General features: G+C 42.2%; 1 protein-coding gene across 1 annotated transcript in view; it reads left to right on the forward strand.

The window, feature by feature from the left end:
* The window catches only part of MROH7 (maestro heat like repeat family member 7), a 30052-nt gene extending 17669 nt beyond the window's left edge, over positions 1–12383 (forward strand). The window contains exons 12-22 of the mRNA XM_063135439.1: positions 1473–1605; positions 2285–2448; positions 3681–3818; positions 3927–4044; positions 5281–5421; positions 7089–7250; positions 8081–8236; positions 8948–9070; positions 9922–10024; positions 10623–10685; positions 12139–12383. Of these exons, the coding sequence (XP_062991509.1) occupies positions 1473–1605; positions 2285–2448; positions 3681–3818; positions 3927–4044; positions 5281–5421; positions 7089–7250; positions 8081–8236; positions 8948–9070; positions 9922–10024; positions 10623–10685; positions 12139–12383 (1546 nt within the window). The remainder of the gene's footprint in view (positions 1–1472; positions 1606–2284; positions 2449–3680; positions 3819–3926; positions 4045–5280; positions 5422–7088; positions 7251–8080; positions 8237–8947; positions 9071–9921; positions 10025–10622; positions 10686–12138) is intronic.
* The last annotated feature ends 124 nt before the right edge of the window (positions 12384–12507 follow it).

A 12507-nucleotide genomic window follows, 5' to 3' on the forward strand; every position in this document is an offset into this window, starting at 1 on the left:
TGAGGGCAGTTCCTCATGGAAGGACCTGTTGTTCCAGCAGCTGAGGGCTTAAGTAGGCCAGTCAGCTGAGAGGTCCCCCAGAAGCTCCCCTCCCCCCTGCTTACAGACTGCACACTTAAATGGACCATGCTCCTTTCTGCAGCTGTACGCTCCTATGCTGAGGGCCTACGGTCCTTGCACTGAGGGGCCTGTGAGGCTTTGGGAGAGCCACTCTTGAAAGCTGAGATTGATGGGAGGGGTTTTCTGTGGGTTTTCTCTGGTGTGAGGTAATCAGTATCTCATCTGGCTCTTTGGGGTGACACTGCTCCCCCAGGGCCATGACACACTCCTACTTGTCTCCTTTAAAGTACCTCTCCAGAACCCATGACTTCCACAAAGCAGTCTCCAGACCCTGTAAACCTAAGAGTAGGAATCTTTTTGGCCTGTGGGCACATTTGACAATTTGAGAAACTGTCCTGGACACCACCACAAAATGGCTTCCATGAGAGGCAGGGCAAAGCACAAGTAACCTTCCCCAAAGACTGAGTACAAGACAGAGGTGAGCTCTGAGCCCCAACACACTGGACAACTCTGTTGGCCTCACAATTCAAACTCCCCTTTTTCTTGTTTCCCTTCTATTTCCTGGTGGCTGGGTGTGCCAGAGAGGAAAGCATTGGCCTCTAAACACCTGCCATCTTCATTTCCTTGGAATGTCTGAGCCCTGGATGTAACCCAGGAGCATTTATAGGAAATTAGGGTGGCAGCAGCTAGACGCCCTCACTTTGCTTTGAAGTGATCCCAGCTGCTTGTAAGAAAAGTTGTTAACTTAAATAAAAAGTAGGAGGGGTAGGGCACCTCAGGAGGCACCAAGAAAGGTGTCCAGGGGTGAACTGGTGCCTGTGGGTACCATGTTGCCTCCCCCTCTTGTAACCAAACCCATTCTGTGCTGCCTCCTAACTTACTTCCAGCCACACTGCTGCTTTACCAAACCTTATCCTCTCCCACCCTTTTTGTTGCATAAGTCTGCATAACACCTTCTCTATTCAATTATACAAATATATAATAAAATTGCAAATTGGGGCTTTTCCATCATGCTCAACATCTGTTTCTCCTTTCACCCACCCACATTTTGGGTTGTTTTTTTCTTAACATCATCCAGCCTGAACAGAAGTTCTGATTAACTCAAAAGCTTGCTCACTACTCTGTGTCTTTGACATTTCTTTATTAGGACCAATTAAAATATTTAATTGCTTCTATTAATAGTATTATTACACTACTGTTACTTAAGCATGACATGTCACTTATGATGGATTGGTTTCCATGGTATACTTCTGATCCCATCACTGCAACAATTAATTCCTCTCTGAGGACTCGCTAAAGACTTCATTTATTGCAGTCTGGTGGGTTTGTGACGAAGTTATATATGAATACACAACCTGAAATGTGTCTATTTTTTGCCCCCACCCCCACCCCCATTTCCATTGCCCTTGCAGGTTTGCTGCTGAGATGTGGTATGCGTTGACAAAATCATGCTTAGACGATGAAATAAATGTCCTTGTGAACATACTACTTAAAAAGCTGCAGCTGAGCCCAAAGGCAACTGGAAACTACATCACACCTCTGGCTGTAAGGAACTGTTCAAACCTGTTCAAACCCAGTTGAAAGGAGCAAAACTGCTGGATTATTTTCAAAATGAATTCTCAAGAGAGAAGAAAGAAAGAAAGTTCTAGTATTTCTCCTCTCCATGGGCTTTGGCATTCGGGCCACCACAGGGTTCGATCCTGTCCACCAAGCTTTTTAATATCTACATGAAATCACTGGGAGAAGTTATTTGGAGGTTTGGACTGTGTTGTTAGCAATATGCTGATGACACACAGCCCTGCTTCTGTTTTCCACCTGAAAATCCCTGGGACACTGAGGAACACTTGTCTATAAGTGGTTTGGGGATAGATGAGGACAAACAAACTGACAATTAATCAAGAGAAGAGGGATGTGCTGTGAGTAGAAAAACTAGCTGATCTGAGCAGAGAGCTGTGACTCTAAATTAGGTTTCACTTCACACACACACACCTGGACCAAGTTTGCTTCTCCTGGACTTGGCGCTGTCTGTGGAGGTCTCAGTGGTAGCCAGGAGTGCCTTTTACCAGCTGTAACCTTACCGAGAGAAAGTGGATTACGTGTCAGTCATGTGTACACTAGTTACATCCAACCTAGACTATTGCAATGCACTTTATCTGGGGCTGCATTTGAAGTAAAATGAAGTCTGCAGAGATGAGATCTTACTATGTCTATTTTCCTCTCTCAGGCTGCCACTGCTTTCAGCAAGTTGTTATCTGTGCCCAAATGTACCGATGTGGCACTTAACATCTATCCCCGGCTGCTGATGTCCCTGCTTGTTCAGTTGCACTATAGCATCAGGCACAAAGTAATAAAGAACTCGGATTCTCAGGAGGAATCTGAGCCTGCTTGGTAAATATAAGAGAGGCGAGATTGTTATGGTGGGGAACAAACAGCTCTATGAGTATGTGAAGGGCTCTATTGTAATTACACATGTTGCTGTATTTGTTTGAATAAATCTATATTCTTTTGAATAAATCTCTCTGTCATACACACACAGGCACATACACAGGCAGAGCAAATAATTGGCAGGAATAACCTAGGCTAGAACCAGTATTCTTGGGCAGCTGATAGGCCCCAGCAGAGTTCTCCACTTCTACCTGCGCGGGTCCTCCTTTTAAAAAAGTCTAAGAGTTGCCATTTTAATTTTCCACAATGCCCCTATATTATTATTATTATTATTATTATTATTATTATTATTATTATTATTTATTGCATTTATATCCCGCCTTTTTCCTTCAAAGGAACCCAAGGCGGCATACATAATCCTCCTCCTCCGCTCCATTTTATCCTCACAACAACAACCCTGTGAGGTAGGTTGGGCTGAGAGTCTGTGACTGGCCCAAAGTCACCCAGTGAGCTTCCACAGCCGAGTGGGGACTAGAACCCAGATCTCCCGACTCCCAGTCCAACATTTTAGCCACTACACCACACTGGCTCCCACATGTTTGGTGTTGATTCAGAGTACTGCTGTTGCCCACTGCTGCCCCATATAAGCCTGCCAGGGTCCATCAAGGACCCACCAGACCTATCTTGTCCACCCCCCTTAAACCCGGAGCTGACCCTGGGAACAATAATTGGATTAGGCTGTGGGGTATTTATCCCTTCAAATCCTATGTCCTGTAGATGCAGTTCAGTGGTAGGAATAGCCACAATAATGCTTAATATTTAGGTAGCACTTCCTCAGTGCTTCACAGAACTATCTCAATAATCCTTACACCAATCCTGTGAAGTAGGCTAGTGTTATTATTTATTTATTTATTTATTACATATTTATTCTGCCCAACAGCTAAGGATCTCTGGGGAGTTTACAATTAAAACCATAATATACAAAATCAAGATTTAAAACTTTAAAAAAGTCATATAAAACCAGAATAAGTTATAGTCCAGGGAAAGCTTCTCTAAAAATTATCCCCATATTGCAGACGGAAAGTTGGGTCTAGAAGAGGAATGGCTTGCCTAAGGCCACCTCAGAAATGTATGGCAGAGGTCACATCTGAATTGGGGATTTCCTAGCTCAAACTCTGAGCTGCTAGGCTATGCTGCTCCCTTATTTGTTGTCTTCTTTGTTGCCTTGAATTCAGCTATGTTGTGACAGCACTAAAGACCCTTCTCCTGGCTGTGAGATGCTATTATGAGTTTGCTATTATTGAGAGGGAGCAGGGTTGGGAGCTGCTGACCAGCTGTGAAGATCACCATCGGGGGGTCAGTCTTCTTGCAAGGTGAGTCGCAAAGATGTCACAGAGCCCCAAATGTTCTGAAACGCTTCCTGAGCACAGAGCTAACTACCGACAATAACGGTATGTGTCTGGGATGTGTGTCCTATGCAGAGTCATGCTTCAGGGCTCCTATTATTTTGACCTTCTGAGGATCCTGTACCTCCTAGTTCCCTTCCTGGAACGAGGTGAAGAAGAACACCAGATCACAGCCTTGGCTTGCTTCGTTGAAGTAAGAACCACATGTGTATGTTCTGTACTGTGAAATGATAGAGGCCTGTCTGGGAATGTGGAGTGGCTTGAAGTCCTTGGCTCAAAGGATGGTTGTACAAATATAGGGACAGTCTCCCTATGTGAATCTGTTGTACATTGCCAGGTAGTTGTTACTGGGTTTGGATCAAATAGAATAGAATATACTTGTTCCTGAACATCTGAAGAAAAACTCAATCCTATTGCATTATATTGTAGGGATGGAATCCAAGTCCTAATTCCACAAGCTGCCTATTCACTGTGAGCAGAACAAATAATATTTATGCTATTAATGTAATCAATCCAACTAAAATTGTTAAAAACAAAAACAATTCCACTGTGGCAAAATAAGTGATTAAGCAATAACAGAATTAGTAAAACCTGAGAAAGTGTATTAGCTACAATACTAGGTTTGAGACTCTACTACTGGCATAGTCATCTTATCTGATAACCGTACTTCTATGTCTAGTCTGTCCCCCAAAATAGAAACATTCAGACCAACCATGTTGTGAAGTCAGGTCACTTTCAGTGTTGCTGTTTGACCACGTAGCATCTGAATGCACCATCCAACATATCAGGAGACCTAAATGTCTTGCACACATTACAAAATCAGCCTAGATTTAAATTAAAAGTTTGCCTGCTAAACATTGTCCTTGAAAAAGAAACAGATTTAAGTGGTTAGCACCATACAATCACTACAGACACTTGTCCAGAAGAGCCCATATGTTTATCAAGGAGCGTGTAATATCAGATATTTGAAACAGGTCTATGTTTAGCAAAGGCTTAGCTAAACTGGGTTGACTTGTGATATTTGAAAGCACCTTTGGGGCATTTTTTAAAAAGACAATAAACTAAAACATTTGAGAGCTCTGGCCCTTTATTCCAATAACCTTTGCGCACCAGATTGAGCTCTGATGCATACTGCAGTTGAACGGAGCACAAAGAATAAATCATACAAATTCTCCTTAAGACACAAAAGTGGTTGAATCCTATGTGCTGCTGGGTTTCTGTTTAGCATGGACCATGAAACAAGTTGCAAGACCAGTGGAAGGGCCACTGTGCTGTGAAGCTTTGGGTACAATTGATAACTGGGTGCCAGAAGCAAGCGAACACATTTTCAGCATCCAAATGGTTTCCTGGGAATGTTTGCTCCTAGAACAAACTGGAGCAGGCAATTATTGTCAGCCAATTTCTCATTGACATATACTTTGTCTTTTAGCTTCTTTGTATGTCAGAAGCCAGGCGACTTCCTGAACGATATTCTCTTCATCGCCTGAAGAGAGGACTGGTCAATGAAAACCCAGTTATCCGGGCATTGTCTATCAAAGGACTGGTTAACATGGCAGACTGGCCAGGGAAGGTAAATGAGGGGCCCAACATGTAATTTCAATGACTTTTGTGGAATATCTTCAGAAATGTTGAGGATTTAATCAGATGTCAGTGGACCCAGTGGAGTTGCTTCAAATCCCAGTCCTGCAAAGCAGATCTAATAACTCTTAGTGATATAAGGAGATGGCAGTGCAAATGAAACCACAGAGAAAGGACTTGTTCCTATCTGCCACTGTACACATGAGAGAGATTCTACACCCTGCCTCAATTATAACTATAGTTTTACATATCTAGTTCCTTAGGATTAATTCACATGACCCTTGGCCGCTTGGCCCAGCCATGGACTGAGATTTGGTACATTTGTGGACAAGTGGTTGCAGGAGTGCTCCATTATAAACACAAATCAGTATGCCTTTATCAACCCACTTTAGAGTTGTTTGTAAAGGCCCACTTTGCCACTGTGGGTGAGCAGTGCTGTTGTGGCAAGAGTGCCCACAAAGGCCCTCTGAAGTGGGGGAAGAGAAGCAAGCTGCCAACTGAGCAGAGAATTTATTTATTTATTGTTTATTTACTTACAATATTTATATACCGCTCCCTATTGAAAATTTCGGAGCGTTGTACAAGATAAAATGAAAAAATAAAAACAGAATAAAACACTTAAAATACAGTGACTCATGGCTGGACATTAAGGAAAGGCTTCCTGGAATAATGATGTTTTTAGGAGGTGCTAAAAGGAGTACAGAGTTGGCGCCTGCCTGACCTCCAGAGGCAGGGAATTCCACAGGAGGGCCTGGCCCTAGGAACTAGCGCTGTGCTAAATTCAGACGTCTAATTTCCTGAAAGTTTTCTTCCTCCATGGAAGAGCTTTTCCATTTTCCAGCCTCATTCTCAGGGCATTGTATAATTTATTTTGAATGTATTTTGGTTGTGTGATCTTACCTAATCACTGTGATGTGGCTGAGGGTACTGTGTGTGGTTCTTTCTTTTTATTATATATCTCCTCATTGCTCTGCAGTCTTCTATCTCTCCGCACTTCCTTATCTGAAAAAAAAGCCCTGTGGACAGAATTACCTCATGATGTCTTCCCCGGGGCTTTAACTGAAAAGCAAGAAGCTAGGAAGCTACAGGCTGCTAGAGATATGATTCTACAATCAAAGACAACACTTGTACACATTCCTTAGCCAAAACCCATAAGGGAAGCACAAGAACCCTGAACCCAACCCATGAAATTTCCTCTGATTCTTTTTTCTTTTGAATTCATTTTCAAAAACAATTTCTTTTTAAAAAAATGTGGGGGTGGGGATGGAATCTCGGGACAACACTAGCATAAGGACCTAATTATATTATTCACACTTGACAATAAGAGAAGGAATTTGATGTTAATGAAAACATTTTAAAGCTGCAATCCTATACAGTTACCTGGAAGTACTTCCCTTTGAACTTAGTGGGCTTACTTCTGAGTTGACATGTATGTGGTCTCTCAACTAGAGAATGGGGTTGCTGGGCTTTTTTTTTGGTATTACAAAAACATTACAAATGGATCTTACGCTTTCAAGGCTTTTTCTAGAGCTTTGTTTTCTTCCCTTTATAAATGATGTTTCCTAATGTTCAAGCTTAACATCAGAATCAGCTGTTTATTATCAGTAGTGTGGAATATTAACAGGATCACTGGTGCTGAAATTACTGTCTCCTGTGCAGGACGTAAAGCCGTTATTGCCAGCCATGACAGAAGGCCTGTCTGGAATGGATGGGAGGCTGTTTGTGGAGAGTGTTGCTGAAATTGAAAAGATTCTTGCAGGCCCAGAAGGAGCAGATTGTGTTTGCAATATCAGCCTTTCTCTTCAGGAACATTTCAGTGATGTAAGAAGACAGCATAACACTGGCTGGGCTTTCATAGAATAGTAGAGATGGAAGCGGTCTATAAGTCTGTCGAACTTATAGCTCAATGCAGGAATTCATCTTAAAGCATACCCAACAGATGGTTGTCCAGCTGCCTCTTGAATGCCTCTAGCGTGGGAGAGTCCAAGACCTCCCTAGGTAATTGGTTCCATTGTCATACTCCTCTAACAGACAGGAAGTTTTCCTGTAAGTTACAAGCCGGGAGTCAGACCTATCATCTCACAGAAACGACTTTTTTCTTGATGTCCATTGACTAACACTAAGTGATGCACTTGGCTTGGGAAGGCTTTTTTTCCATTAAGTCAAGTGGTTGAACCTTAGGCCTATCACTCTCTCTTTCTCTGGCTTGTCTACCTCACAGGGTAGTTGTGATAATAAAATGGTAAGGGGAGAACCACGCATGCTGCCCTGAGCAAAGGAGCAGGATAAAATGTAATAAATAATCAGTAGGAAAGAACAGAGATGGCCCAAGATATTTTGATGTCTGAGGTAAAAAACAAATTAATAATAAACTAAAAAATGTCCTGTCCTTCAATAACCCCAAATTCCCATTGCAAATAGAGGGCTCCTTCCACTAGCAACCAGAAGGCATTGTGCAGCTATTACATCTTTTTTCCTTAGCAAGGAAAAAGATGGAAGAAGTACTGGGGGAAAATGAGAGCATTACGATTAAAATACATTGTCATCTGGAAACCTCATAAACATCGATGAATGACATAGGGTAATGGCACCATAAAAGCATTGTCTGGAAGCACCCAAGCTCACAGGCTTCCTTTATTTGGTGCTTACAGGAACATGAAAGTGTGCGCGCTTCTGCCATATATCTTTTTGGGAGAATGGTGAAATTGGCCAAGAAAAGCAATAAATGGATGATAAGGCCTCAAGTTCTAGAAAACATGGTTCCATTATTGCTGCATCTCCAGGAGGAGAACCCTGATGTCACCAAGGCAAGTTCCTACCAATACTTATCTCTCAATTTCCAAGAAACCATCAAGATGCTCACCAACCAGATAATTTAATCAAAAGTTCTAACCCTGGGAATATTTACACCATGCCTATATCCATGGTAGTCCCTGGATCGTCCCTGTGCATCCAAATGATGCCCAGGTGATCCCGGGGGCAACCTGGGATGACCAGGGACTTTCCCCGGGTTATCTGGGACCATGGAAAACCTGAGTTTTCCATGGGTCTGGGACCATCCCAAGGAGCACGGGCCGTGTGGCCACTGCTCCTAGGTCATCCCTTCCTCCCCACAAATATTGGGGTTCTTAAAACGGAGCTGCGTGGGGGCAGTCTGTGCCTATCGGGGGTGGGAAGCGGGTTTGGGTTTTTTGGGGGGGTTGCCTTCCTTTTGTGTAGGAGCGCAATTGCCCTCCTTCTTGTGCTGCAGGGGGGGAAATGGCAGCCTCAACATCCCTCTTCCCTTCTGGGACGTTGCATGGCCATCAAGACGCCAGGGGAGGATCGCGGAAGCAGATAAGTCCATGATCCTCCCTGCTCCTTCCCTCTACACCCTTAAGGTGTAGACATGCCCCTAGCCTTTTCTCCCCATCTGCATGCTTGCATGCTTCCCTGAGTGGAAATAGCAGTCTAAGCTCAGTAGTAGATGGCTTTGCTTTCTGAACAATACAAATCATATATTGTCTCATGTCTTGCAGAAATGTAAATATGCCTTAGATGAATCCTTTCACTTCTTGGGATGGAAACCTCCAAAGCAGGCTATCAATGGGAAAGCTTGGTATGAGCATGAAGAAGTTCTGGATGAAACCTGTCAGTATCTTGTACGTTACCCTACAAGTTATTTTCTAGCACAAAAGATTCTTTGGTCAAGAACAAATAAAACAAGCCCTGATTGTGGCAAGGATTGTGACCCCGGAATATAACACCCATCACTTATTTGCATTGTTGTTGTATACATTCTAAAACGGTCAGTCAGCCAGGCTAAGCAAAGCCACCAAGGGGCAAGAAGAGGGAAAGCTTGTGTGTTTTAAAAAGATCAGGTTTACAGCCTCAGTGATTGGTCATGGCTATGAAAGGGTACATATAGCTTTTAAAATTTGGCTTTTTCCTACAGCGAGGAGGGCATCCTTAAATAAGTTGCTTACCCTACTTGTTCTAGGATACCCTCCATCTATTGTAGAAAATAAAGTTATCATGGTAAGCCCAAGGTTCTCTTTTTCTACAGTGGGGATGAGCATCTTCAAATGAATGGGTGGAGAAATCCATTCTAGGATGCCCTCCATCCAGAAAATGAATTTATCACATTAAGTCCAATGTTCTATTTCATAGTGAACTGAGCTTTCCTTAATGTTTGTACTGGGCCTCTTTAAAAGCCACTGATGATGATGAGATAGGAAAAGTGCTATATAAGCATATTAAATGTGCAAAGCATATTATCTGAATAGCCCTTGCAACACCCCCTATGAGGTAGACCAGTACTATTCATTATCCCACTATTAAGACAAAGGATTGGATTAACTTCTAGTAAATTCATAACTCAGGTGAAATTTGAATGAGGGGTGTCGTAGCTCATAACTCATTCTCTTAATAAATTCATTATCTTAATGTTTTTTGGTGGTTAATCAATTTTCAGTTTTGGATTAAGCCAATTATGCATTTCTTGAGTTTTCAGGTACAGAAACAAGAGGGAAATCTCAAGAGATTCTTGTACCAGGGCCTTTTCTACACCGAGAGTGGACTTCTTTCTATAAAAAGGGCTTCTATCATGTTCCTTGGTAAACGCAAAAGAATCCAGCCCCTCCCCATTCTTGTATTGAAAGCAGATTTAACTATTTGTGTCAATTGTCAAGGCATTTTGATCTCCATTATAATGTTGGAAGTAATTAATAACGATGCAAAGGGCAATCCTACTAAAGGAATACCAGTAGAGATGCTTTGCTACCAGGAAATTTCCACAGCTTCTACTAGGCAGTGACAGAATACAGTAACTTTGTATTAAGGCCTCTGCTTAACTGTAACCAACAAGAAATTTCTGCCAACTTTAGAATCTATATCAGGCCCCCTTTGCCAGGCAACTGTCTTGTTCTAGGGCAGGAATAGACAACTTATGGCCTTCCAGATGTTTTGGCCTACAACTCCAATAATTCCTCTTCATTGACTATGTTGGCCAGGCTGTTGGGAGTTATAGGCCAAAACTTTAGGAGGGCCACATGTTCCCCACCCTTGCCTGTAAAACTGCAGTCCTAAATATGCTTCCTTAGGAGTTTCATTTAAATAATTGGCTTATTTTCAAGTACATACATTTAGGATGACTATGTTAAGTTGCTACTTCACAGTGACCCAAAGAAATGATTGCTTATGTGGTGCCTTTAGGTTTCCTGATACTACATATGGACAGCAAGGCAGGAATGGTAGACTTGGATATGATATATCATAGTAAGTAAAGAAAGGAAATGTAAGATTGTTGCTGTCGTATGTGTGTGTGTGTTAGATAAAAGACAGTGAACACAAAGGAAAGGCAATAAGATTTACACACTGTTCAACTCGTATAGGTTTCATTTTTTCTAAGCTAACTTGCAAGTTGATGGGAGTTATCTTAAAGATTGTAATCCATTCTGGACTGGACCTCACACAGTATATGGCCCAGAATTCTTTATGCAAATTGCCCCACACTGTCCTACATTTTTTTGTAAGTGTCCAATAAAAAAGTCAGTAGAGTCCTGGGCAAAAGTAAAACAAAAAAAATTCCTTACATGTACCTGTATAACCCTGGATTTAAAGCAGGGGTGGGCAACCTACGACCTCAGAGGCTACCTATGCCCTGCCCCCATCCCCACCACAACTGCTGCTGTTGCCACCACAATTACCACCATCACCCTACAGGGCATGTGAAGGCAGTCATCCCTGTGTCTCCAGGTCCCAGCAAAATCAGCTGTCAGGAGCCCAATTTTTCAGGAAAACAGGGAGCATGGAGATCCTCTCACATGCCCTCTTTCCATGCAGAAGTAGCAATACCACTATACACATTATTTCCATTATCTTTTCCACCTAACAGTCTATTCTAGTTCTATGTTATCATATCTATGATAATATGCTTTGGATAAAGCACATCTATTCACAGGTGCTACATAGAGCACATGGTATAATCAAAAGTAAGCACTTTCAAAATTGCACAAACCATTGTATACCGCCTGAGTGGGTAGGGGAGGAATCAAAGGTTCCTTTGCGGTAATATGTAGAAATATCTTTACTTATCTCCCAAAGTTCCATCAGACACATAAGTTTTCCTAATAAGTCAGAGACTGGCAGGAGGGTGATTCTATGATGCGGTTTCAAAGAACTAAGGTATAATAAGGAGGGGCTACATAGCCACAGTTGTGCTGCAGTTTTTAAAAGCAGGTCTGCAGAGGAAACTCTGCAATATTATGAGTCTTTTGTCTTTCCTTTCTAAAATATAAATTCTGGCCCTCACAGCTGAAGAGATAGAATAAAAATGTGTAGAAGTACTAATATCTTAATGGCTAGTAGTTGGTGTGGGGAGGTAAGTCCTGCCACATTTAGGTATTGTGCTTCCCTCTTTCTCCCCACTCCCTCCCACATACCTCTGCATCCCATCTTTCCATCACACCAGCCCCTAATTATAATTTCATAAATGAGAACAGGATTTTCAATCTTTTCTGTGTAACTATGATGCAAAAACCAAGCATATTCACCCAATGTATTCTGATCATAGCATTTGGAGTCTTTTTTTAGCAGATTTTTTTTTAATCAAGATAGCTAGCACTATTCTGAAAGTTTAACCTGAAATGTTTGTTTGTTTTAGTTTTAGTATTAACGTTGATTTGGATCAGAGCCCCTCTGTATGTTAATTATTCATTTTCATTTTCAGCTCTTGGATGCCTGATGCATGATCCTGACGCATCTGTGTCCATAGCAGCAGCTCATGCCCATGACCGTGTTTTTGCCATTCTCTCAAAACAGCAGGATGGGCTCAACGGTAAAAGCAAGCCAGTGGCCAGTAACACTGCTGCTGACAAACCTACAAGGAATTCCAGATCCCAGAACTCTATCCGCAACAGCTCTTCCAGTCTATTTAGGGTCATCAATCTCTGGAAATCAGCCAACAGAAATTAATATCTAGCTAAAGGAGGTGAAAGGAGCCTGGTATACACCTTTTCATAACAACCAAAAAGGCTGCGAACATCAATTTCTTACCCTTAACTTCAGCAAGAACAACATGACAAGAGCTCACAAAGGG

Source organism: Elgaria multicarinata, chromosome 1, assembly GCF_023053635.1.
Source record: "Elgaria multicarinata webbii isolate HBS135686 ecotype San Diego chromosome 1, rElgMul1.1.pri, whole genome shotgun sequence".
NCBI lineage: Eukaryota > Metazoa > Chordata > Lepidosauria > Squamata > Anguidae > Elgaria > Elgaria multicarinata.